We start from the raw sequence: 27,449 nt of genomic DNA, 5'->3' as shown, positions 1-27,449 counted from the left end.
TAGCTCTGGGCCTATCAGGAGAAGCTTCTAGGCCCAGGCCCAAGGTTCTGCATACTCTAGTCCCTCTCTGCTTGCCCCCTCCCGGGCTCCAGTCACTCAGGCCCAAGAGGACACCCTGACCTGCAGTGAGTTCAGGGCTGGAATGAGGACTTGGAAACCCCAGGCAAGGGTCAGACATGGACTGGGGGCATGGGCCCTGTCTGTCACCTTCGACACCCTACAACCCCCAGGGACCAGCCTGCTCTGGCCTGGGGAGGGGCACAAGGGCTGGGGTCCCAAAGCTGCAGAGACCTTGGGGAGGGAGGAAGACTGTGCTAGCCCCCTCTTTCCCCTGGCCTCCTGCCCCCCCCCCCAGCAAGACTCTGAAACTATTTACATCCCACCTCCAAGATCTCAGCTGTCCCGGGACTCCATTCTCTCTGGCTCTATTTTTCTTCTTCTTTTGCAATCTCCACGAAACCCGAGCTGCAGATGGGTGGGGGCGACGATTGTTTTCTGTCTGACATCTGGATTTCATTAGGAGCCCTGGGCACGCTGACTCGGAACGGCAGCTCCCCTGCGCTCGGGCCCTCCCCAGACCTGCGCAGCGCCCGGCTTAGCTGGACACAGGAGGCCCAGATGACAACACCCTCAGACCTCATTCAGAGGGGAACCGGCGCCCCCAGGAGCGGCTGGGGAGTGATAGAGGCTGAAGCCCCAGAGGATGTCTGCTCCCAGGTCAGTGCCTAAAAGGTGGATGCCAGGCTGGGCATGGCTGGGCCTCACAGCCAAGGAGGGTAAGGGGAGGGTTTAGGGAAAGGACACACGGTCCTGGTGTATGACCCCCACCCCACCCCAGCCTCCATTCCTAAAGAGGTGCTGAGTGCATCAAGGCAGGGAACCCCGCGCCAACCCCAAATCACTGATGAGGAAAGGTGGCTAAGAGAGGTTAAGCAACTTGCCCAAGGCTGCACAGCAGCAAAATGGTAGAGCTGGAATTCGGACACATAAATTTGAGGCTGTTTCCTTTGACCTCAACAAAATATCCCCCTTGCCACCATCAGGGTCCTCACTGTTGGCATGGGGACCCTCAACCCTGCTTGAGCTTTAGAGGAAAGGTATTATCCGGCATTTTCATGTGCCGTCACCAGAGAGGTCTACAGTGGCCACCCAGTGTCAAACTGCCCCCAGACACTACTCAGGGCCACCTCATGGCTTTTGTGGGCCCTAGCCACTTTGCCTTCCTAGGCCCTTCCTCCATAAAAAAAATGATTAAAAATTATATTTTCTGACTGCATTAGTATAAGGGCAGATCTCCAAGCTGGATTCATAATCACATGTGCATCATTATTATATTCACGTTCTCTTTCTGGTTTTAAAATAAATAAAATGAAACATTTCCGCAGATCCCTAAAGTATCATGGGCCCTGCCGCTCCTCATGGAGAAGGCGGCCTGGTCACTCGGGCAAAGCACCTTTTACGTTCTTCATCTGATCCGGTATTTCCCTGTTTTCGTACTGCTTTGCGCTTGCAGCCGGACTTCGCCAACTGGCACGTAAGCTCCAAGAGGGCAGGAACCCGTCCTGTTCTGCTCATTATGGGCGTCCTCAAATGCCGGCTGCATGTTTGGCACATAGTAGGTGCTCAGTAAGTATCTGCTGACTGGATCAATGAAGGCGAGACTATCTGTAGGTATATTTGCAACCCAGCTGGTGGCACCCACTTGCCCAGGTGGCCTCAAAGATCTGGTCGCCTGCCTTGCTGTCTTCTCCCTCTCCCCCTCTCTGGGCAGCACACCCCACAGATGGTAATTCCTCAGTTTCCAGAATCCATCCCTCACCTCTGACCTCTGCTCGCCCCTGCCCTGTGTCCAGTCTCCTAGGCGCCTGTCCGGGCTCAGGGGCTGGCTTCCTCCGCAGCCTTGCCCAGCCTGCCGCTAGCAGGACCTTTCAAAATGCCAGTCGGAGCCTGTCACTGTGACCCTCCTCCCTGCCCTCCAGATAGTCTGAGTTTGCGCCACCTGGCACGCAGTCCTTCATCACCTGCTCCGCCACACCCCCGCTCCTCCCCCAGGAGTGCCCGCTGTCACCCAGGGCTCACGGTGCCCGGAAATCATACGCCTGCTGTCTACACGCTCGCTTGGAAGCCTTCCCCACCCCAATCCAGCCTCCTCCTCTCTCAGGCCTCCCCTGAAGCCTCAGGCCGAGCTGGGCCCTCGTGGCCACCCTCAGCTACAGCCCTCGTCCCCCAGCGTGGCCAACACCGTTCCTGTCTGTCCCATGGAGGTCAGAGGCGGGCCTGGCGCACAGGAAGCACTCGGGAAGGGGTGGGTGAGAGGAGTTCGTCCTGGGCCCTGCTCTGTCCTGGGCAGCCCGTGTCTCTTGCACACAGATGTGGCGCCACGCCAAGTCCCCACACGCATGCACAGAACCGCGCAGGCAGCTGCAGCTGGCCCCGAGTGAGACGCTGCCACTCAGACCCTCGCTGTCCTGCCCACGGTGTGCAGAAGCCAGCTCGCCATGCCCGGGGGACCCTGCAGGCAGGCCCAGCAGACACCGGCCCTGCCTCCCCTGCTGTCCCCAGGCTTCTGGCTGCCACTGGAGCTCGCACCCCAACCCGCCCATGACCTCCCTGACTGCACTGGGGCAGCAGACACCCCGAGGCTGGACGGGTGGTGGAATGACCAGGCATGTCGACCTGGCCAGACCAGGCCCGCTGTGGCCTCTGCCCACACTGCTTGTCCAGAAAGCCAACTTTTCAAAGAACCCTGACTTTCTGGGAATGACAGTGGAGATCAGAGCCTAGATGCTAAGGGTGGTGGCAGGACATAATTGAAAACGCGTGGGCTCTGGAATAAGGAACACCTGAGCTCCAATTCCAGCTTCCATAGTCATTAGTTGTGTGACCTTGGGCAAGTCACTTAATGTCTCTGGGCCTTGGCTTTATCATCTGGCAATTGATCATTATAGATATAGATATATAGTACCTCCCTGAGAGGGTTGTTGAGAGAATTAAATGAGCTAATGCATACAACATGCTGAACTCAGTGGCAAACTCAACACTTGGTGGCTATTATTATTGTTGCTGTTAATATTATCCTTGCCCTCGGGCTAGATGGCTGGCACACTATGTGGGGACAACAGAGGTTGCTTTATCAAGACCCAAGTGATAGACACTCCTGGGTCCTAAGCCTTCTTGGGCCAGTGCTGACATCGCTGGACATGGACCGTGGCCCAGGCACGGCCTCACCCCGCAAGACAGAACTGCCTTTGCACAGCATCCAGAATTGCTCTCCACACCTTCTGCCTCTGCTATGGGGCTCCCAGCCTTCCTACCAGTCAGTGTGCAACCCCCTCATTCTGCCCCAGGACATGAGACAGGCCCCATCACTCTGCTGAGCTGAGCTCCAGACGCCTCTATCCTTCCCTTAAGGTGGAAAAGAACCAACTGCGGGATCACTAACCCCCGGTTCCTACGTCCACCACCAGGCCTGCCGGCACTGAATGCTTCCCCTCACTTTCACTGTTGCCTCCTCAGACCCCCGGGGCTCTACAGGAAGCCTCAGGACCCAGGCAGGGCTGACCTAGTAGGATTCTACACATTCCACCCCCAGTTAGACCACTGAGGATTTTAAAAGCATTTAGATCATTTAAAAATCATTCCAAAGAAGGAAAGGAGATAAAGGAGCAGAAAGAATATTTGAAGAAATAATGGCTAAAAACTTCCCAAATCCGATGAAGAATTTTAATCAATGCATCCAAGCAGCTCAACAGACTCCAAGGAGGATAAACATAAAGAGATCTGCAAATACACACAGGATAATGAAACAACTAAAAGCCAAGACAAGGAAAGAATAGAGCTATACAGGAGGAACATTTTTATACCTCATTGGAGTTATTACAAATCTGAAGCAGATTCTGGTAAGATAAGATATATAAGATAAGTTCTAGCGTAACCACTAAAGAAATAACTAAAAATATACAGTGAAAAAATCACCAAAGAAATTAAAATGTCACATTAGAAAATCAATGCAAAAGAAAACAATAAAGAAGGAACAGAGGAACAAAAAAGGCACAAATGGTAGTGAAATGGCAGCTCTAAAACCAACTATATCATTAAATGTGAATGGATTAAGTAACCTAATCAAAAGGCAGGGATTTTTAAATTGGGCAACAAAAAAAATGTTCCAGCTATATGCTATCTACAGGAGACACACTTTAGATTCAAATACCGCTGAAAGTAAACAGATGGAAAAATATCTATCATGTAAACAGCAACCATTAGAAAACTAGCTATACTAACATCAGACAAAATCGGCTTTAAAACAAAAAATGTTACTAGAGAAGGACGTTTTATTATGATAAAAGGATCACACCATCAGGAAAATATAAGTATAAATATAGTTACACCTAGTAACAGAGTGCCAAAATACATGAAGCAGAAACTGACAGAATTGAAGAAAAAACAAGCAATGAAAAAATAATTGTTGAAGACTTTAATATCTCCACTTAAAATAATGGATAGAAGAACTAGGCAAAAAATCAACAAAGCAAATAGCATCACTATAAACCAACTAGACCTAAACCCCACCCAACAACAGCAAAACACATTCTTCTCAAGTGCACACGAAACATTCTCCAGGACAGCTCATAGGCTGGGCTCAGAAACAAACCACAATCAATTTAGACCGACTGAAACAATATAAAGTATGTTCTACGACCACAATGGAATAAAGTTAGAAATCATTAAAAGATGTTTGGGAAACTCACAAATATGTGGGTATTAAATAACACGCTTCTAAATAACCAGTGGGTCAAAGAAGAAATCAGAAGGGAAATGAGAAAATATCCTGGGACAAACAAAAATATAGACATAGCATACCCCAAAACTTGTGGGATGCAGCTCAGAGGGACATTCGTGACTATAAACTACATTAAACAAAAGAAGAACATAAAGCCAGTAACCTAAGCTTCCACCTCAAGAAACTAGAAAAAGAAGAGCAAACTAAAGCAAGCTGATGGAAGGAAACAATGGAGGTCAGAGTGGGGAAATGGAAGGAGGGACCTGAAGAGATATTTACAAACCCTTGTTCATAGCAGCGACATTCACAATAGCCAGAGATGGAAGCAACTAGTAGTCCACTGATGGATGGATGGATAAACCAAGTATGGTGTACATACACAATGGAATATTATTCAGCCTGAAAAAGGATCAAAACTCTCACACGTGCTGTAAAATAGATGAGCCTTGAGGACATTACTCTAAATGAACCAGGCCCGTCACAAAAAGACAAATACTGTGCGACTCCACTTACCGGAGGCGTCTGGAGAAGTCAAACTCACAGCACAGAAAGTAGAATGGTAGTTGTGGGGGGAGGAAGAAGAGGGGGAATTGTTGTTTGATAAGTACGGAATTTCAGTTTTGCAAGATGAAAAGGGTTCTGCAGACAGAGGATGACCATGCTTGCATAATATGAGTGTATTTAATGCCACTGAACTGTATACTTGAAAACAGTTAAGATGGTAAATTTTACGTTGTGTGTATTTTACCACAAGTTAAAAATAAAGATTAGAGTGGAAAGTAATGAAATGGAGAATAGAAAAAGCATAGAGAAAATCAACTACACCAAAAGTTGGTTCTTCGACAAGTTTAACAAAATTGACAAAACGTTAGTCGGACTGACCAAGAAAAAGGAGAAAAGACTCAAACTACAAGAACCAGAAATGAAAGATGGGACGTTATTACCAACCTGACAGAAATCTAAAGGATTACAAGAAAATACTACAGACAACCGTCTGCCAATAAAGTAGGCGAATTAAATGAAGTGGACGGATTCCTAGAAATACACACACTACAGTCCCCGACTCAGGAAGAAACAGAAAACCAGAATAGAGCTATGACAAGTAAAGAGATGGAATCAACAACCAAAAATCTATCCACAAAGGAAAGCCTGGGCTCAGATGGCATCACAAGGGAATTCGATCAAGCATCTAAAGAAGAATTAATACTAATGCTTCACTCTTCCAGAAAAGAGAACACGACGGGACACCTCCAAAATCATGGGAATTGATATATGCTCCATGAATGAACCTTGAAAGTATTTTATACTAAGTGACAGAAGCTAGTCATAGAAGACCACGTGTCGCATGATTCTGTTTGCACGAAATGTCCAGAGCAGGCAAATCTGTGTAGAGAGAAGGCAGATGAGTGGTGATGGCTGCCAGGGGAGGGGAGACCCGGAGGTGGAACACAGAGTATGAAGTTCCTTTCTGAGGTGACGAAAATATTCTCTAACTGATTGTGGTGACAGCTGCACCACTCCGTGCATATACTGGAAATCGCTGAATTGTACACTTTAAATGGGTGAGTTACATGGCAAGTGAATCATATGTCATTAAAGCTGTTCCAAAAAAACCATTCTACTCGTAATAATATATATGTTAAGCTCTCACATAATATTTCATTTGCAACATGGGCTTCTTTCCATGGTTCGTAAGAGCCTTGCCAACCGTGCCTTCCTGCAGAAGACCTGCGCCGAGTACCTGCGGCGTGAGGCAGCTCAAGCTGGCACGGGGTCACACGGCCAGGGATGCAGGGGTGAATCCAGCCCAGCTCCTGCCCCTAACAGGCTTTTGGTCAGGTGGTGGGTCCACAGCACCCAATTTAAATCCCAACCTGCCAAAATACCTAGTACCTTGCCAGGTGGGTGCACTCTTCGCAGTGATCCAAAGGGGGAAAAAAAATAACACTAGCCAGCATTTATTGAGCGCTCCCTGTGTGCCAGGCACCGTGTCAAGCACTTCCCACGCCTTGTTTCACTGCATCCTCACAACGCTCCTGCGCGGCAGTGCTCCCATTAGCCTCACGTGACAGATGACGAAATTGATGCTATGAGTCGGTGCTCCCACCACTCGCCAGGGGAGGAGGGAGAGCCCTGGGCCTTCAGGAGATCTGGACAGAAGCAAGTTTGGGATGGGGCCGGGAAAAGCCCTCACCCAGCTCAAGGGAGAAACTGAGGCTCTCAGGTTGGAGTGGCATGGATGCGCAAGGAGGCAAGAACACCGAGGTCCCAAGCCCGGAGCTCTCATGCATGTCCTGCTCTCCCCTCCACACTGAGCCTCTCTGAGACTCTGTTTCTTCTGCTGTAAAATGGGGCCACTACTCCTGCTTCTGCCAGAGAGTTGAGAGCCCTGCATGAGACGATGATCCACATAAAGGAAGAACCAGTGTTAAGGCTGTGCTGGAAAGCAGGAGGGACCCTTTGCCCCAACATTTTTTTTTCTTTTTGAGACTGGGTCTCACTATATTGCCCAGGCTGGTTTCAAACTCCTGGGCTTAAGCGTTCCTCCTGCCTCAGCCTCCCGAATGGCTGGAACTACACCCATGAGCCGCTGTGCCCAGCTTGCCCCAACATTCAGAAGAGCTCTGGCCCTGTCTGGAGAGAGGGCGGCGAGTGCACACGCTTGCACACACACACTCAGACACACACGCACGTCCACCATCCCTCCCCATCTGATCCCCCTCCACTGCCTTTAGATACTGGTCACGCCGCAGGAGGACCTGCCACCCTTCTCCCAAGCCCTCCTGCTCCTGGAAGCTTCCCCGGCTGCCAGCCCAGAGTGAGTGCTCCTCCTGGAAACCCCCATCGCCCCTGCTGGTGTCTGAGCGACACCTGCCTGCCTGGGTTAGAATCCCAGCTCCCCCACTGACCAGCTCAATGACCCTGTGCCAGCTCCCTCCTTGCCAGAAGCATCTGTTTCCTCATGTAAAACGAGGCTAGCGAGAGCATCCAATGCATAGGGTGGTTCCACTCAGTGAAGTGCCGCTTGGAGAGCAGCTGGCACGGTGCCTGTCCCCTCCCTACCGGGCTCAGGCCTGCTCTGCCCACTCCCCAGGCTGCGGGCAGGGGACCCTGGAGGGCTGTTGTGGACGACGGTGTGGACATGAGCTGAGAGACCATGTGCCGGGGCGCAGCCTGGCAGAACGCCGGCGGCTGTGGACAGGGGGCATGGGCGTGCCCTTGAGGCCCAGTCGGATCCTTAGCTGCCCGTCTGTCCCTCCTCCTACCCAGAGACCCCTGGGCTGGGGGCTCACCCTCTGCTGGGGTCTGCTCATGCCAAGGGCCTTTGCCTGCTGCACATATTGAGGGGTGTGGGGTCTGGAGGAAAGCCACCGGCAGTCAGTGCCACCATTCAGGGTCCAGGGCGGGGGAGGCACATGACTCACCTGGGGATCTTACTAAAATGCAGGGCAGGGTGGCCGCGGTTCCCCATGTCCAACAACCTCCCAGAGGCACAGCTGCAGCTGTGCTGGGCCACACTTGAAGCGGCAAGGCCCCGACATAAAGAGCGACAGGCACACCTCGGCCTCCCACTGGGCCTGGGAGGACTCGGCCCCACCCAACCGCGCCTTGGCTTCCAACATCTGGAGGGGGATGCCACGTGGATTTTCAGAGTTTCCAAGATTCCATTGCCATTACATATATAAAATAAAAGTAGTACCACATTGCAAAAAATTGGAAAATAAGAAAACTAATAGCAAAAAGAAAAAGTCGCTGATCATCTCATGCTGTATTTAATAGGACTGCACACGGCGGGTCCCACGGCCGTGGCTGTGAGTGAGCCCGGTCATCTGCGAGTGGGACGCCCCAGCAGCCCCCGCCCCCACCCCAAGAGAGAGGCCCAGCCCCGCAGTGCCTGAGGCCTTCGCCAAGACCTATCCTGGGGGTGCAAAGTCACCTCCTCCCTGGAGGCAAGGGCCGAGGAGCAGAGGTGGGGGAGGGGCTGCACATCTGGATTCCTGGCCGGGAGCCCGCATTCCTTCTCTGTGAGTGTGAGGAGATGCGGCCTAGGCCTCCCGAGAGCCAGAGCCGAGAGCCGCACAGAGCCTGCCCCTCACAGCAGGCCTCACCCCAAAAAGGCTGGCGAGGACTCGAAGGCCCAGAACCCCATTTGGGGGCCCAGTGTGGGTCCAGAGATCTCCTTCACCCCGATTGTTGACCGGCCAGCATGGGCCCAAGCTGGGCCTCTGTCCTGTCCACACCTGCCAGCCTGGCCTCCGAAACCCCAGAGGGCCCAAGAGGTAGAGACCAGAGGCCAGGGCCGCTCTCTGGTGGACGGGCCGCTGGGGAGGCCACGGCGTCCGCCCCGCCCACAGAGCCAGGCTGCAGGACAGCGAGGGAGCCCGACAGCCCCTGCCCGGCCGGCCGTGCGGCCTTACCTGGGGGCAGTCCTTGATGTAGTGTCCTTTGTTGAAGCACAGGTGGCACAGGTAATTGGGCGGGGGCCGCTTGCTGGGCTTGCGGGCCTCGGAGGTGAGAGTCAGGTCAGAGAAGTGCTCGGTGAGGGAGCTGAGGCCGTCGGCGATGTTGTTGAGGGAGCCGTAGGGCGAGGCGCTCTTGTACACGCCGCTGCCCAGCGCCTGCGGAGACAGAGGCACGCGTGCTTGCGGCTGCGGCCCTGGGGGAGTTTGCATGCACCCCCAACACACACACACACACACACACAAGCACGCACGCACACATGCATGCACAAAGTCATACTGAACCTTCAGCTGCCCAAGGACTCTGGCCTCCAGCAGCCTGAGTTCAAACCCTAACTCTGGCTGTGTGTCTATGGACAAGCCAGTTAACGCCTCTGGGCCTCAGTGGCCCTCTCTGTAAAATGGGAATGATGATTGCTACACCTAGGGTTTCTTTAAGGCTAAAATGAGGTCATGGGTGTAAAGCACTTTATTTCGGGCCTGGCACTTGGCAACCACTCAGTCAATGGCCATGATGATGATGATAACAGGTATTCGTATTAATTACCTCTATTTCTTCTTTACACTCTGCCACAACATGAGAAGGTGTAGTAGAAAGCAACCTGTCACTAACTAGTGGAGTGACTTTAGGCAAACCACTGTTGACTCAGTTTCCCCTCTTGGAAGGAAGGGGGACGTCAGTTGCCAGCATTGCCTCCATTTCACACAAGAGAAGACTGAAGTCCAACCTCTGCCCTGTCTCCTGTGGCACGAGGCCCATGCAGGAGACAGCATGGGCTGTGTCCAGGGAGCCCTCAGCCTGGCCCAAGCCACCTCTCTGGGCGCCTGAGGAGGGCAGTGGCCCACCTCTCCCACCTCCAGATGACAGGAACCAGACATCTCGCCTAGCTTCAAAGCAGATGTGGCCCAGGCCCCTCCTGGTGTATACAGCCTCTATTTATAGGAGTCACGGGCTCCAAGCAGCCGGGCTCGCTGGAATTCAGCAAAGGTGGGGCCTACCAGGAGGCTGGCAAGGAACGGCCATGGGTCCCCTTACCTGGGGTGAGGCCAAGGCTGGAAAGAGGCAGCTTCCCCCAGGGGGGTTAACGACAAACCCGGGCATGAGGTTTGGATACGCCCGGCCCGGCTCAGGTGCCCCCAAACTGCAGGAGGAAGCCATGGACCTTGGGACCCTTGGGTCTCACGGGAGATGAGGCTTTGTTCTTGGGAGCCCTCGGGCTGCTGGGGAGGTGGGACCCCTGAAAGGAAGGGCCTCGGTCTCCCTGACAGCGACGGGGCAGGCGGGGCAGGCTTTTCCGAGTCCCCTCAGTGTAGGAAGAAGGGGAGGGAGGTGGGTTGAGAGCTGGCCCCTCCACCAGCCGGGACAGACCCCACCACTCACTCCTGTGTACCGAAGCCTCCCCACTGCTTCCAACTTGAGGGGCTGCCACTCCCTCCTGGCACACACAGCCCTCATCATCCGGGCGCGACCCCCGTGCTTGGTAGCTCGGGATGCACTGCTGCGTGGCCACAGCTCTTTCCCTCTCTGGGCCTCTGTTCTCTCTTGTGCACGTTTGGACCAGAGCCTGGGACGAGGAAGGAAGGGCACAGACACCACAGCTGCGGCAACCGAGGCCCAACACACAGCCGGGCCCCAGCGACGGGGCTCCCACAGGCCGAATCTGCTCCGCCGCTGCGCGGTGCTACCGTGCAACCCAGCGCCCGCGGAGCCGTGCACACCAGCCTGCGCTCGGTCTGCGGGGGCTCCGCTCTCAGAGGAGCCCAAGATAAAGTGTCCAACCCAAGAGGCAGAGAGCCCCCCAGCCCTGGAGGTGTGGGAGCCAACGGGGGTCGGCCTTACAGGCGTGGGGAGGGCTCCGATGGCAATCGGATTAGACGATACAGGGACATATCCCAAGCACTCACTGTGTCTCCGGCACTGGAAATTTTGCACATATTAAGATAGCTGATTCTGACCGCAACCCTATGAGTCACTGTCCCCAGCTTACAGATTGTATGAGTGTGTTCAAACCTGCATTGAATGACCTGGGAAGCCTGCAACAAACACGGTTCTCTGGGCCCCTCCTCAGACCCACGACGGCAGCCAGCTACCAGGGACTGAGGGCCCCAAATGTGCATTTCTTGGCGTGTGGTTAAATACACAAAACTTACCGTTTTAACAATTTTAAGTGGCATTAATTTGCATTCACAATGTTGTGCAACCATCACTACTATCTACCCCCAGAACTTTTTCATCTTCCCAAACTGAAACTCTGTACCCGTTAAACAACAACTCCTCCCCCTCCCCCAGCCTGGTGGGTATTTTTCAAGCCCCCCACCCCACCCCCTGGGGGGTGCAGTTCAGGTGCAACCAGCCCAGCCCTATCCGGCCATAGAGCATTCGGACTTTCCAACCAGCCAGATCTCTTCTTATCTCGACTCTAAGACACTCCCCAACCCAAGAGACCCCTCCTGCCCCCAAATCAGCCCCAGCTTCTCGAGAAAAGTTCATCCAAACAAGAAACTTGAAGCTCCAAATGCTGTGACTCACCCTCATGGCTGGGAAATGCAATTTCACAAATAACAACCCTCGTATTTTCCCCCCTTTCCTTTCCTGTCTTTCTTTTCTCTCTCTCTCTTTCTTTCTTTCTTTTCTCTTCTGGATAAGATTTAAGCAAGTCCGCAGAAATCAGGACTGTTTTGGCAGCACGTTGTCAAGAGGAAGGGGAAGTTTGGTGGGTGCCAAAAGTGCACTAATTCACCCTGAAAAACCTCGCCCCCGTCTTGCGGCCACGCTCCCCTGCCCACGTGTGGCCCCGTGGGCATCCCTGGACAGCCAGGGGCCTCGGAGCAGGCAGCTCCACACTCCACCCACAGCCTCCTGAAGGCCGCAGCTTCCCCCCTGCCCACAGGCAGCTCCGCGCTCAGAGAAGCCAGGCCAGAGCTCCCGGTCATCACGGCCTCCCCACCTCCAGTGTCCTCTGGCCTGTCCCCAGGGGCCGCTCCTCCTCCCTTCGCCTCAGTCAAGATGAACACCACCTTTGAGCTGAAAGGGCAGCGACTGTCAGCTGATTCAGCCTCATTCCCAAGTTACAAGTGGAGAAACTGAGGCCCAGAGAGGCCCAGGGACACAGACCAGGGCACCCAGCCAGGCCTCAAAGCCAGGAGCCCCGCTTGCCTGGCCGGTGGGGAGGGCGGGTGGGGCAGCGAGCTGTTTCCTCTCTGAAGCCCCGTTTGAGCTCGGGCCATGGAGGTGAAAGGCAAGTCGGCCTCCGGCTGTTTGTTGCACGGCCTGCCTGCGGGGCTTGGCCTTAGCGGAGGCCAGGACGCAGAGCTCCGTCCCTCCCCGTGCAGGGCCAGGGCCTGGCCTCTTGGGCTTCCCATCTGTACACTGTAAATGGAGCAGAAAAGAAGGGCAGCCTTGATGATCCCTGCAGTCATGCGTTCTTGGGGTGCAGACAACCAGGGACTGAGAGACGCCCCAGAGCCCAGCATACAGAAGGCACTCGGCCACATGGGCACCACCTGTTCCACGCCCTCTCGCCCGCGGCTGGAGGGCGAGGCAGGCCCGGGAGCCTTTCTCCGCAGCCCTAGCTTTGCTGCTCTTGCCGTCCCCTCAGAGCAACTCTGCTTGTCTCTGCGTTTGCTGCCCCACCCTGAGCACCCCTCTTTGTGTCCATCTGAACCCCCTCCGGGACCTGGGTCCAGACTGGCTCTACCTGCAGTGTTGCGGCCTTGAACACCCTTTCCCCTTACTCAGGTCTTCGAGGAACGGTGTGAAAACCACAGACTAAAGTACTCCCGAGGCCCCACTGGCCACAGAGGCCTCCCCCCCCCCAGGGACCTCCCTGACCCCCGGCTGCGGCTCAGTCCAGCAACAAGGTTGGCAGGGGGCAGGGACCACCATGTGCCTGCATCTGCCTGCAGTTGCCTGGCGCAGCTCTGACGTCTCTCTCTAATCTCCTTCCACGAGTGAGGCTTCCTCATCTCTCCCAGGAGGCTCGACGTCCCTGAAGACAAAGGTTCTGCAACTTTCCATCACCCAGTGCCCAGGCTGCGCCGACACCTGTCCTGGGCGCAGAGAGTCACAGGCAGGGCAGGGCCTGGGAGCCCCAGTGACAGGGTGATGGGTGCCCTAACACCTTAAAGCCTTCAGGTCGGGGTCTCAGTGCCCCTGTGGGTGGTGGGAGGATCCTCTCTGCCTAGATGAGGCCGCTCCGGGCACTGGCGGAGGTTAACCCCACTTGTGTGATGGGTGGAAGCCCCCGGGCTATCCTGGCCCAAATCACCAGCCTTGGGGAAGAGGCTACCTCTCCTTCCTCCTGGGTTCAGTGACCCCAGCAGCTAGCGGGAAGCATGGGACCCTCACACCGTATCTGAGGGACTGAGCATTGGCCTCCTGCCCATAGCTGGAACTTCTCCAAGATTCTTGCTTGGCTACTAGGGAAAGGTAGTTGGAAAACACTACGGTTTATCTCGATTGTACCATGTGTTATATAATTGACTAGATCCTTTGCTTTTCTTAGTTCCCTTATACCTGGCAAAAACACTATTTTTTTATTTTTTAGAGACAGGGTCTTTCTCTGTCACCCAGGCTGGAGTGCAGCAGCACAACCATAGCTCACTGTAACCTCGTTCTCCTGGGTGCAAACAATCCTCCCACCTTAGCCTCCTGAATAGCCAGGACTATAGGCCTGCACCACCACACAAGGATAATCTTTAAATTTTTTGTAAGAGATGGGGTCTTGCTATGTTGCTCAGGTTGGTCTCAAACTCCTGGCCTCAAGCGATCCTCCCACCTTGGCCTCCCAAAGTGCTGAAATTATAGGCATGAGTCACCTTCTGGCCAAGAACACTATTTAAACAGGCATTAATGGCCCTGTTTTATAGAGCTGGAAACTGAGGCTCAGAGAGCTGAGTAACTTGCCCAAGGGAACACAGCCAGCTGTGTGCTGGCCTGTAATGTTCTAGCCTCTGCACAGCCTCCTGGGCTTGGCTTCTCCTACAGGAAGGGGAGCCAGAGGAAAATGCCAGGTGTGGACCACTCTCCTTGGCACAGAGGCCCTGTGATGTCATATGCTAAGCCCTTCAGCCCTGGAAAGATGAGGGGCCAGTTTCTCTGGCCCACATGAGGGGGTTGGGCCCCGGGGATGGTGGCTCTGCCATGGAATACGGGGTGCAGAGGCAGAGATCTCCAGGGCGACTCCAGTGCTCCCCAGAGCAAGCCTGCCAAGCAGTGCTTCTCCCCCCTCCCCTCCCGGCTGGGACAGTAAGAGGGCACAGTGGGGGAGGGGTGGGCAGGAATAAGGGCAGGGGGGCAGAAGCGTCTGAGGGCAGCCCAGAGGGAGAAGGGAGGACACAGAGACAGGACAAGAGGTGGACAAGAGAAGCCGGGACAGCAGGCAGAGATGGGCAGCAGCACCCGCTGGGAAGGACATGGCAGTGGGAGAGGCCATCGAGAAGGCAGCGCCCGATGGCAGAAGCCAAGTGCTGAGTCCTGCTCCCCAGGCCTGAGAAGCCCTAGAAGAGGAACTCTCTGATGCTAGCCCCCACCTCTGTGGGGGCTCCTTTCATCCGCTGAACAACTGCTTTCTTATCCCAAAGCCACCCCTCCCCCACCCCCCACAGACACGCGCATGCACACGCACCCACACTCCTCTGTTTGGGACAAGAAACCATTCATCCCACAGTGACTCCGCCCCTTCCCCCAAGGGGATCTGGACTTCTTCTACCCCTAGGGTCTATCTGGGGCTCCAGTCCACGGGAGTCAAACTCGTGCCTGCCCTGTACACACAACGCTGGGCTCAAGCTGGGCTCAGAGACAGACGGAGACAACTGTGGACAAGGCAGGAAGAGGGCCAATGGGAAAATGAGGCCACACCTTGACCAACGCCTCCCCAGCAGCACTCAGCCCCCGGCTCTGCTCCTCTTCCTACGGTCTAAAGCTGACCTGTGGGCCAGGAAGGTGCAGGCTGGCCATGACAGGGCTGTGCCCCTTCACCCAGGACCCCGCAGGGCACCACGGCCTCCTGGAGGCCCATTCACCCAGCACGTGCAAAACACCGTTCCTTGTACACAGCCAGTGCTCAGTAAAAGATTTTAATTTAAATAACAAGTCCATACTCTTGTTGGTGGGGGGAGTGGGTAAGAGGAGCAAGCAGTGGCATCAGGAAAAGCAGAGAAGACCCAGGGAGATCCCCTCCCTCCTGGTTCCTCCAGCTCCCGCCCAGGGTCGCCACTACCTGACAGGCGCTCACGTTACACAGCTATATGACCTCTGCCCAGCTGGTGCGTGAGAACTAAGGACAGGGCTGCCTCTCACTGCTAGAGCTTATTTTCAAATGAAAGCAAAAAGGATGAATATGAAAATCCCAGGGCCAGAAAGGACCCTAATACTTAGCCAAGTCTGGGGTACCGCTGAGGCTTGCAGCCTCTATAGCAGGGCGGGGGCTTGATCTGGGATCCACTGTCAGCACGAGTGTGTCCGTGATCCCCGAAATCACGTGCAAATGTATGCGCATGGATGTGCACACATGCTTGTGCTCTGTGCATTGTGCTGACGACGAGAAGTCTAGCTGTCTTCAGATCCGCAAAAAGGTCCCTAACCAAAGAAAGCCAAGGACCATTAGCATACCTGAGCCTCTGCTGGGACACCTCAAGGGACAAGGTTTCACTATCTCCCAGGTCAGCTCATTCCAATGAATGAAGCAATCAATAAACTTTTCTGTGAGATAAAATGAGAGGCCTCGAGATTGAAGAGAATAGTCACAAGTCCAGAGATGGGAGAGAAGAAGAGAGGTGTCACCCATGGGTCAAGCCAGCCAACCAGCTGTCCACCCACCCATCCATCTAGTAAACCTTAACTGAGCACCTAGCATGTCCTGGGTACTAAGCATCAGAGGCTGCGACTGCTATGGGGAAAAGATCCGATTCTTATTCTCAGAGTGCTGACAATCTAGCTATTGAGACAGACACGCTTTGCATAACACAGGACAAGACTGGTTGTTAAATAGGCTTTACCAGAGGTATGTATCTACAACTTATCTGTCATGGGATCACAGCAGCTGGAGGGATGTCTGCTCCCAGGACAGCCAGGTAAAGCCTCTCAGAAGAGTCACATCCAGTTGTGTCATAACTGTCCATTGTACAAGGGCAGGGAATGGCATTTTAGGTAGAAGCAATAGCGAGTGCAAAAGCTTAGAAGAGTGGGACCACTTGGTGCTTCCAGAAACCTCAAAAAGAACTGTATGGCCAGAGGAGGACTGAATGTAGGATTGTACACCACCGCCATACTCGCACACACAGACGGATCAAGTATCCGGAGACCTAGGCTGGAGCCCTGGAGTTGCCGCTGACTCCCTGAACCATCATCAGCTTCCTCTCGAAGACCCTTAGTTTTCCCATCTGGGCATTGGGAATGGTGCACGCAGGCTATGTGGGTACAAAAGCAGTAGGAAGTGCTCAGTGACCATGTCCTTGGCTTCTCCTAAACCAGGCCAGCCTTGGACCCGTGTCTCATGGAGCCCCATGCTGGCTTTCTGGGGAGCGGCTGGAGCAGGCACGTGGTAGGGAAGCCAGCACCCATGGTCAATGCCTACCACTCCTTGAAAGGTTTGGGACTGGGGACAAAATGTCACCTACTAAGGTAAGGTTTGACAGGACGCCCCTGTCAAGATAGGTTACCACCTGCCCTGCGCTGGGGCCCAGAGACTGACCCAGGTGAGAGCTAACCTGGGAGCCGTCTGCAGGACAAGTCACAGAAGCAACTCAGGCTGGAACACAGAAGAGTTCTAGATCTAGCCCTGCACTGACTTGCCAGGTCTCTGTGTTCTCATCTGTAAGATGGGAGCTACGAGGAAAGAGATGCCAAGAATAAAGCACCACTCGAGAGTAAGGAGCTGTATGCAAGGGCCACCTTCTCCACGGTCCCTCCTCTGGGTGCTGGCAGCACCTGGCTCTCCGCTGCTTCTAATTACTAATTACTAATGCCGCCTGCTTTCTTCCCTCCCACCTGACTCAGATGGTCCGTGAGGTGTGGTCTTCTCTCTGAGCCCAGGCCGTCAACTTAATTTGACAGAAGGAGGGTCAGGCCACCTCAGCCAACAGCCTCTCCAATGACGGTCTTCCTCGCCTGAGTCACAGCTCAGCTTTCCAAGAGTGGCCAAGGGAGCTGGGGCACCCTCCCAAGCTCTTGGCTGTTCCTTCCAGGCCCTGGGGATGCCCCCCCACAACCCAGCCCACACAGCCCATAAAGGCTGCTGGGAACCAGCCTCAGCTCCTGAAGCCCACTCTTAGCACCAGCCAGGGAAACGCCATCCTTGGGCAGAAACGTGGCTTTGTTTTACACATCCACGCTGGTCAGGCAGCCCTGGGCTCATTTAGACCCGTCAAGGGCACAGGTGACACATCTGAACCCTCAGGAAACTATAAAGACTGGGGCCTTTTAAAGCAAGATGCTATAGGTGCTCCTTTATGGGTTCTAATAGCCATGTCCGTGCAGAAGGGCTAAGGCCCTAGGAGGACCGTCTGTTAAGCCATCTCATGACACCCTTGCTGCTGTTCTCAAGCCTCCAGTGGGTGCACCTGAGCAGCAAAGAGGAGCGGGTGTTCAGGGCTGCAGAAGATAATGCTTCGACCCAGGGGAGGGCGCCTGAGTTAACAGCTCTAGGAAGAGCTTCCTAAAAGTTGGAACTATCCAATAAGGGAGAGCTCTGCCTCAGTGGAGCATCCCTGGGCCTAGGGATGTTTGGAAGAACATGGGCAGGTATGCTGTGCCAAAAACATTCTCTGGTCAAATTGACATGGGAAATGTTGGCCGAAGAAAGGTAACAGGTTTTGCGCTGCAGGCCTTCTCAGAGCCTTTACTGTGGTAACAGGCATTGTGTGTCTCCAAGAGAAAGACAGTATGCTGTGCTCTCCAATTGTACTGGACTCTAAAGTCTTTCCCTCAACATCCACAAAGTAGGGGCCTCTTGAGGGCCATACCTTCCAGCTACCTCTGTCCCTGGAGGAAGAGGGAACAAAAACAACTGCCCTCAGAATCCAACGTGCATGCAAAAAGACAGTCACATCCTCCTGGGGGGAAAGGGGTTATAGGAACTACATAGCAGGGGCTCCTAGCACCGCTCCAAGGGGCCCAAGAGGTAATACTGAACAAGGACATAATTCAAGTTTTCCAGAAGGGGAATCCCACAGCCCCTACACTGTTGTGAATTCAAATTCCAAACAAAACTTGGCAGGGAAGACCCCGTGCGGCCCAACCCCCACTCATTCTAAGAACCACCTTCCTTGGGGACCTGGAGAAAGAGGAGGGCCTCGGCCAAGGGCCACAGAATCCTTCTCCAAAGGCGCATAGTTGTTGCCATAGATCAGGTCTTTGAAACTGGGGTTCACAGGACCTAGTTTCCAGACCCAGAGGCCCTTTCAGAAACTGCATAAGATGTGCCTGCTTTGGCCCTGCACCCTCACCTCGAGCTGGGACGCCCCAGGAATCCAAGCCACCTCCTGGTGCTTGCTCCCGCACTTGCATGTGAGCCCTGCCATCTCCCTCTCTGCTCCCAGGGCCAGTGTGCCACTCAGAGCCCTTGGCTTATCTTCAGCTTCCAGAGCTGAGGTTCCAGGGGCACAATGGGCTTCTGTGCCCCCATGTCCTCACCCCCCCCACACCCAATCCCAGCTGCATTCATGGTGTTTTGCTATTGTGGTGGGAGCAGCTTGGGGGTGGTGCAGGAGGGGGTGGGCTCTTGGCACAGGGGCTGGCGCAGACAGGCTGTGGTCAGCGGTCAGCATGCAAGTCACATCCGCAGGCGCTGCCACCGGGCCTGCCAGGCTTCGCACAGAATGGCGACACTCCTGGGCCCCCTGGGTCCCTTCGTAGAATCCCCTCCGGCCCACACACAACTTGCTTCCTCTCTGACCAGCCCCTTGGTGGCATTGAGGTGGGGGGTATTTTTTCTTGCCTTCTTAGCCAGTTGCTATTTTGGAGCCATATTAGGTCACCAGCTAAGCCCTGGACGCAGGAAAGGCCTGTCCCCAGGAGCACAGCTGGGGCTCTGAGAGTGTTTAGGAGGCAAAGTGGGTGGAGGGTGAGGTCGAGTGAGCCTGAAGCCAGGAGAGGGCCTTCCAGAAGTCAGCAGGCACAGCCCTCCAGCCCCTCCAAGGAGGCCACTGGCCTGCGAGCATAAGAGAACCCCCTGCTGTCTCCTCCCCTGACCCAGCCTGTCTGCAGGCCCATCCCCCCTTATTTGTCTTAAACCCCAGACATACCATCCTGGGGGACAGCAGAGACTAAATTTAACAGGTGGGTAAACTGAGGCCCAAGAGAGACAGGGGTTCCCTTAAGTCAGGTCATGAGAGACTTTTCCCATCATTGCACTATACGGCATAACTTTTTCCACACTGTGCCCCTTCATGGGGAAACTGAGGTATGCAGCAAGAAGAGGCAGGAGGCTGCAATCCTGCATGCCAGAAATTTTCAAGAAAAAGCACAACATTCTACTCTCTCGGGGGGACACTTGGTGGCCAAGAACTCCCAGGCCCTCTCAGTGCAGATCCAGAGGCAGGGAACAAGGCCACCATGGCTTGGGAGCAGGGAGAGGCTGGCAGAGGAGAATTAGGGAACCCCACTTGACCTATGGGTCATGGTCACCCTCTTCCCTGGCGGAGAAGCTCTTGTGGGGCTCCCACAGTCCCCCCCTTAAATCGCCCACCATTCACACTGTGTCCGCTTGTCTGTCTGCTCATCCGTGGCCCCCACTAGCCTGCACTGTGAATCCCCAGAGACCGACCCAGAGCTCAACAAGTGTTTGGTAAAAGAACAGACAACTGAAGAAACACCCCACAAACTGTCCTCCACAGTCTTGGTCATCTGAAGCCAGTTGCCTGAAGAGACAGCAAATTCTCTTACAAGAAAGAAAGATCCCCAGCCAAGAGCAATTCCTCACGTGGAGAGAATGGTTTACCAGGAATTTCAGCATACAAATGCTTTCGCCTGGCACCCAAGGGTGCCCTTCCACGCCCATTCCCTCCACTGTGCCCAGCCCCCTGCACAGGTCAACAGCTCAGCCCGGGCGGTGCTGGCCTTAGGCCTGCATTTTATATTCCCATGTTTCTCCCAGTAAATGACTACATAACAGCAGAGCCGAACACGTTCATGAGGCCTCCCCCTCCCATCCCCAGACACAGGCCTGCCCCCAGAGTCCACTCAGGACTCTGACTCTCCTAAAGCTAACCGGTGTCCCCAGGTCTACAAGGAAAGTGACGCCCATGTGTGTCTTGCCCCCCACCTCCTGCACCTCTGCAGAGAAGGCCCCCACAAGGGGAGGAAATGAAGGCCACAGATGGGTGTCTGCAATTCCCAGATGAGGCAGGAGTGAGTAGGGGGTGGGAAGGGGCGTCCCACTGAGCTAGCCTAGCCCAACAGAGCAGTGGTATCTGGGCAGGCTCTGGGGTGGGGGGGACTCTTCAAAAGTGTCTGGGAGGGGGTGGCGATCTGTGTGTTTATCTAGCTGGCAAAGAGGCACTGCCCAGTCGACTTTGTAACTGAATCCACCGAACAGGCAGACTTCGCAACACAGCCGGCCCAGGTCTCCGCAGAAGGCGCTGGGCAGCTGGAACCTCTCCCGCTATCTAGTCCCCCTCCCACCAGCTCAAGAGGATTTCCCTTTCATTTCCTTCCAGGCTGGGAGGGCAGGGGACAGCGCAGTCTGCCAGTCTGCGGGGTCAAGCCCTCAAAAACCACTTCCTATGTGGCTGGGGGAGGCGAGCGGCTGGAGGGTGATTCTGGGGGTCTCCGAGTGAGAACAGCAGGAAAAGCCCTCTCGGCACTCTCAGCTCTTCGGGGTGACCCTCGGGTCTGGAACCACAAAAGTCGGAGGAGAAAAGGTTTTAGGCCTTCCAGAGGAGCTCGGGGCAAAATCTGCACTCTCAGTCTCAGCCAGCGGTGGCCAGGAGGTTGATAGGGTTGGGCGTGGGAAGGACACTTGGAAGGGGCTCCCCGCCCTGGCCGCACCCCAGCTGTCTGTAGAGAATCCGGAGACAACCCCCCCCAACTCCCTCTCCCGACCCCCTTCGAACAGGGCTCCCCCGGCTGGGAGAGGGGGCGGGAGGGCCCCGCCCGGGCCGGCGCTGCTCTGGGCCGGGCTCAGCCGGGAGGTGACGCGTTCCCTGCGCCCAGGGGACTTCGTGCGGCGAGTTTGGCAGAGCTGAACGAAGCCAAGCCAAGCCGGGCCGGGCAATGAGGAGCCGGGCCGGGCCAGGAAGAGCGGGGCAGATAGGAAACGGCCCGGCGCGGCGGGGCGGAGGCGCGGGGCACCCACCTCTCCGCGCTGCAGCTGGAAGAAGCTGTTGAGATAGCTGGAGTGCAGGGGCGAGCCCAGCTGCTCCGGGCGGCCCTTGCCAAAGGCCAGCTCCGGGGGCGCGGCGGCGGCGGTCGGCTCCGGCCGGAAGGCATCGAAGGCGCTGGCCTGGTGAGTGTCCTGCAGCGACAGGTAGACCCAGTTGAGCAGCTGGGCCGGCTGGTACACCGAGGCGGCGCTCGTGTCGATGGCCGACAGCAGGCTCATTTTGCCGCGGCGGTGCCGGCCCCTCCCCGGCCGCCCGCTCGCGACCCCCCCCAGCGGAGGGGCGGGCACCGGGGAGCCTGCGCCCACCGCCCGCCGGCCGAGCCCCGACTGCGATCGCCCCGCGCCCTGCGTCCTGCGCGCTGCCCGCAGCCGCTGCAGCCGCCGCCGCCGCCGCCTCCCCCGACTGCAGCCCGGCGCGCGCGGGCGGAGGAAGGAGGCAGCGAAAGTTGGGCAGGAAACTTTTGTCCCCGCCCCTCCGCGCCGCCGCCCCGCCCCGCGATCCGCTATCTGCCTCAGCGCTGACCCCTCCGGCGGCCGCCCCGGGGTGGGGTCCACTGCGGCCCCGCCCACTCCCCGCCCCCGACGCCGTCCTCGCCCTCCATTGGCTGTGCCGTTGAATATGGAAAATAGGGGGCGGGGGAAATGAGGCTTATCTACATATGGAGCTCAGCGGCCCGCCCACCGCAGCCGCCGTCCCCGCCCCCGCCCCGGGTCAACTGCGCTCCGGGAGCCCGCGGGGAGCTCCGTGTCTCCCCGGCCTGACCACTCTCGGCCCGCTCTGTGGTCGGCCCTCTTCTGCCTCGTTCTTTCCAAATCCTCTCCAATTCTTTCTTTTTCACTCGCTTTTCCTTTCCTATTTTCTTTCCTTTCTTATCCTGTCTCGGACCCAAATCTCCCGCGTCCCTCGGCTCTCCGTTGGTCTGGTGCTCTTTCTCTGCGGCTGTCTCTGTTTATCTCTGCGTGTGCCTTTCTCCTTTTCTTTCTGTCTCTTCTATTTTCGTCTCGGCTGATGTTTCTCTGTCTCCCCCACCCCGGCCGCTCCCAGGCGCGCGCGCTCACACTCACACACACACACACACACGCACACACACACACGCACACACGCACGCACACTCACACACGCACGCACTTCTAACTCCCTCCTCTCGCTATCACCGTAGGACCCTCCCCCTCCTACTTAATTCCTTCCATCTGCAGAATCGCTTTGCTGGCCGGCTGCGCCGAGGGGGGCCCGGGTTCCTGCCCCAGGAAAGACTCCCCGCCCCCTTCTCTCCCTTCCTCCTCCCCGCTCCCTTCTCTCATTTCTGCCCTGGGCCCTCCCTGCTTGTCGCCCCTCTCCTCCGCCCCAGCTTCGGCCCCCAGCCAGCCCCACGTCTTGGAGAGTCGCCAGGACCCCAGCCTGGGCCAGGGCATCTCGGAAAAGCGGCTGTCACCCACCTCCCAGGGACAACCCAGCTAATTCAAGTCTGCCTGGGGGGACTCCCGCCCCCGCCTCCACCTGATGCCCCCAGCACCCGCCCGAAGCTGCCAGCCTTCACCCTCTCTCCCAGTCTCGGAGTAGTAGGCGCTGCAGCAGAGACCCGGACCTAGCGAGTCACCACTCCCACCTCCAGGGTGGCTCTGCAGCCTTTCCGCCCCGCGTTCGTGTGCCACCTTCCCGCTGAGTGACCTTTGCATGGCATCTAACCTCTGCTAGCAAGCCTAGTTTTTCTTCTGTAAAATGGGACTCGTCATAGCCCTACTTCCAGGGATGTTTGCGTGCTTACCAGCCTAGGCTTGCTAACCAGAAGATATTCCACAAAGGACAGCTTTCCATCATACCCTTCCAGGAGGATTTCTCCCATTACCTGTTCTAGGCAGGACACCTAAGCACACCTGTGGATCTTGCACCAGAAAGGCCTCCAGTGATCAACAAGTGCTGCCCTTACCACCAACCAAGAGATCTCTGTGTTTGCAAAGATTCTGTCTATCAAACAATTGGCAATGATTAATACAAATGATAGCACATATACCAATCATATCTTAATATTTTTATTCATCAAAGACGCATCCAAACAGTACTCCTTATATTTTTAAACAATGTTAAACCTATTTGTTTAAAGAGAAGGTGCACATTTGATAGAAATAAATTTGGCAACCATTTTACTCTTAGAAATAGTCACAGGTCATCTCTGGAACTCTACTACTGTCTCTGAGCTTCCAGGAGTAGGGGGCAGGATCTGGAACCACTGATCTGGATCTTCCCTGGTTTTATAGAGAAAACTGAAGTTCAGAGAGGGGGTATCTTCCAATTGTACAGGCAGGTGGTTGGGGAGACCACAGGAGACTGAGGTTCCCAACTCCAGCCCAGAGCTCTCTGTCTCTGCCCCCCATTTTTAAGACAATAAACAGGTAGTGATGGGGCCTGTGGAGAACTAAAATGCTAGCCAAAAAAACACTTTTCTGTGTTCTCAGCCTGAGGCTGAGCCTGGCACCTGCTTAGAGATACACGTTTCTGGCCCTTCCCTGTCCGCAGAGCAATTTGATGATGTGAGTGTGCTTGTCATACCTAGTGACCACACTGATGGCCCCTGCCCCTTTCTTCCCTCCCTTGCCCTCACCCCATAGTTCCTGCACAGAGCCTGGTGCATAGATAATAGATGACAGGGAAATATGTGCTAGGCTGATAATTGGACGGATGGATGGATGGATGAATGGATGGATGGATAGATGGGTGGTTGGAGATGGCAAGATTGTGCTTCCCTTTGAAGCCTGAATGGCTTGCTTGGTTTTGTACTTTTCTCTCTCTCCTTGCCCACAGCACATCTCAACATGTGGTCTCTGTACCCAGTAGGTGATCAATAAATATTATTTGAGCAACTTATAGGTAGCTTGCCTGGATAGCTGGATTGACCTACCGTCAGTTCCTCAGCCACCTGCTGGGGACGGATGCTACAGGGTTCCCTGAGACAACATGTCCCGGGAGGTAGTGTGTGTGAGTGACCAGATGAGTAGCAGAGGCCCAGGTACCAGGCCAGAAGACTGGGACAGGCCCAATCTCTGTGCCTCCCTACCCTATCATATACACGCTGAGAAGCCTTGCATTTAAAATGTCAAAAGTTCTAGCCCAAGCCCTCACTTTACAAAGGAGGAGGGACCATGGCCAAGAGAAGGAAAGGGACTTGCCCAGGGTCACCCAGTGAGCCTGTTAGCTAAGCCAGCTGTTCCTAACCCACTGCCAAATCCTAGCTCTCCCTTGGTTGGCCCCAGTCTGGAAGATTTCTGCTGTGGCAGCTCTGGCCCCATATACTGTCCTCAGACCCGACGGTAGGAGAGGACTCCCAGGCAAGGCTCAGGTGCCTGCCCCCTTCCCTGTCTGGTGACCCCATCCATGGTCTCCAGAATGGGAGAATGGAGAGAAGACAGGATTTGGAGGAAAGAAGCCTGGCTTAGTGACTGTGGGCAGGTCTCTGCCCTTCTGTAAACCTCAGTTTGCCAGTTAGCAATGGGAACGTAGATCCCATCCCTACCAACTGCTACGGAGACTAACAGGGTCAAGTGAGGATGAGAACAAGAAAGTGCTTTCCTAGCTGTGGGTAAGCAGCCATGTGGGTGCATGGGTGGTATGGATAATTTCAATAACAGTAATATTCATTTTATCTGTAGAGATTGGGGGAGGAGGGAGCAGGTAGGGAAATGTCTGTTTCTAAAGTTGCCCAGGCAACAGGTCTGATAGGTGTTTGGTGGAGTTTCAAACCAAGAGTGTGGAGCTCAGAGAAGCAGGAGAAGCTTGGGAAACATGAGGAAAGGCTGGATCTCTACAGGGGAGTCAGTCTTCAATGTGGGCCAGAAAGACGGGCAGAGATGAGCAGGGAAAGAAGATGGGACTTCTGATTCCTGGCAAGCTGGTGCTGCTTGTTTGTCTAAAAAAATGCCTGGCAAAAATGCCCCATAGGCCAGGCGTGGTAGCTCATGGCTATAATCCTAGCACTCTGGGAGGGCGAGGCAGGAGGATCGCTCAAGGTCAGGAGTTGGAAACCAACCTGAGTGAGACCCCGTATCTACTAAAAATAGAAAGAAATTAATTGACCAACTAAAAATATATATACAAAAATTTAGCTGGGCATGGTGGCGCATGCCTGTAGTCCCAGCTACTCGGGAAGCTGAGGCAGTAGGATTGCTTGACCCCAGGAGTTTGAGGTTGCTGTGAGCTAGGCTGACGCCATGGCATTCACTGTAGCCTGGGCTGCAAAGTGAGACTGTGTCTCAAAAAAAAAAAAAAAATGCCCCATGATGATTTATCATGCAAAGGAACCCCTGAACCTCTCGAACTCATCCCGCATTCCATGTGTCAGGAATGAATAGAAAAGCATGCGCTGGCAGAGCTAAGATTTGCCTCTTCTTGGGGCCAGGGCTGGGCATTGGGTTCCTTTAGACTATGTGTTGACACAGAAGGTGTCAGTTTACAGCAGAGATGGCAAAATGGCAAATACTCTCCTTGCCTGCACCACTGGCCCATCCCCCACCCAGGACAGACATCAGTGAGTGCAGAACTCCTTCCCAGACAAGACTTCAGTTTCCTCCTCGACACAGCACCCATGTTGCCACAAACAAGAAGCTGGAGTTGACTCAGAAAATGCAAATTATTCGCCACCCCAGCTCTATATCCACCTTCCCAAGGCACTGTTCTAATCCAGGGGTGCGGGACCTTTTCATGTTGGAAGGCCACATTAATTTAGCTGTAATCAAATAAGGCCACAATCAAGAAACTTCAATTAGATATACTTTAAAAATGTATATTAGTTTGTAAAATTCTAACTATTATGTACTTAATAATTTCAAAAGATGAAAACTATTTGTTAACTTTAAAGTTAACTAACCTTTTAATGACTTTGTTGAACCTAAGTGGACATATAGGAATAACATTTATCGGGTGTCAGACAGATGGGAGGGGGATGGGTATTTACATACACAGTGAGTGCAATGCGCACCATCTGGGTGATGGACATGCTTGAAGCTCTGACTCGAGGTGGGGGGCAAGGGCAATATACATAACCTTAACATTTGTACCCCCATAATATGCTGAAAAACAAAAATGACTTTGTTGAGTCTGCTTTTTGTTGGAAAGGATTTTTTTTTTTTTTGCTTCATTTCTTTAATCAATTATGTTGGAAAGGATTTGAATGTTTGGTTGCGGCATGGAAACTGCAGTCTGCAGTGTCCATTGATCTTCTAGATGGCTATCAGTCATTTGTGACCTTAAGGGCGTCTTGATTTGAGTTAGACAGGAGAATGTAGATTCACAGCAATAAGTGGTTGAAAAGCAAGAAGGCATTTTGGGGGCATGTTGCCAAAGGTGTGGATATTCCACTTCCACTGCATTTTTCCATATTCCATTTGGATCTTTCTTAGCATCAATGACTTTAAAATGCCTTCTACTGAGAGCTCAGTCAATTCCATCTGTAGTTCTATAGGTGCCTTGGTGATATCAACTACATGAGGCTGAAATGCTAATTTGGGTGTGATGTCATGATTCTCAAAGTCAGTGAATCTTTCCTTGTATTCTCCAATTAGTAGGTCTATAGCAGCTGCTTATTCTTCAGATGATTTGTGTATATCATCCTGCCCATCAGTGACCTTTGCTAACTGGGGAAAATGTTCACCTGAAATTTCCTTTTGAAGAAGTGTTTTGAAAAAAGGTATCATTTTTTGAAATGCTTGGATTTTTTTTGCCACATATTATATATAGACTTAGTTTTATCTTGCAAAGAAATATTTAAGTCATTTTGATTTGACATGATATCCATATAGAAATGCTGTATTCCCATATCAATCTTCTTTCACTAATCACATTGCTGATTCTGTTCTTCATAAAATTTAACTATCTATTCCCATAGAGATAAAATT

At 54.1% G+C, this 27,449-nt stretch overlaps 1 protein-coding gene across 1 annotated transcript in view; it reads right to left on the bottom strand.

Moving 5' to 3' along the window:
* Window positions 1-21,909, bottom strand: part of ZCCHC24 (zinc finger CCHC-type containing 24) — a 62,652-nt gene extending 40,743 nt beyond the window's left edge. The window contains exons 1-2 of the mRNA XM_012762473.2: window positions 21,537-21,909; window positions 9,199-9,399 (exon numbers count right to left, since the gene is read on the bottom strand). Coding sequence (XP_012617927.1) covers window positions 9,199-9,399; window positions 21,537-21,782 — 447 coding nt within the window. The 5' untranslated portion in view covers window positions 21,783-21,909. The remainder of the gene's footprint in view (window positions 1-9,198; window positions 9,400-21,536) is intronic.
* Window positions 21,910-27,449: the final 5,540 nt, after the last annotated feature.

This window comes from Microcebus murinus, chromosome 14, assembly GCF_040939455.1.
Source record: "Microcebus murinus isolate Inina chromosome 14, M.murinus_Inina_mat1.0, whole genome shotgun sequence".
NCBI lineage: Eukaryota > Metazoa > Chordata > Mammalia > Primates > Cheirogaleidae > Microcebus > Microcebus murinus.
This window is presented reverse-complemented; position numbering and strand designations above follow the sequence as displayed.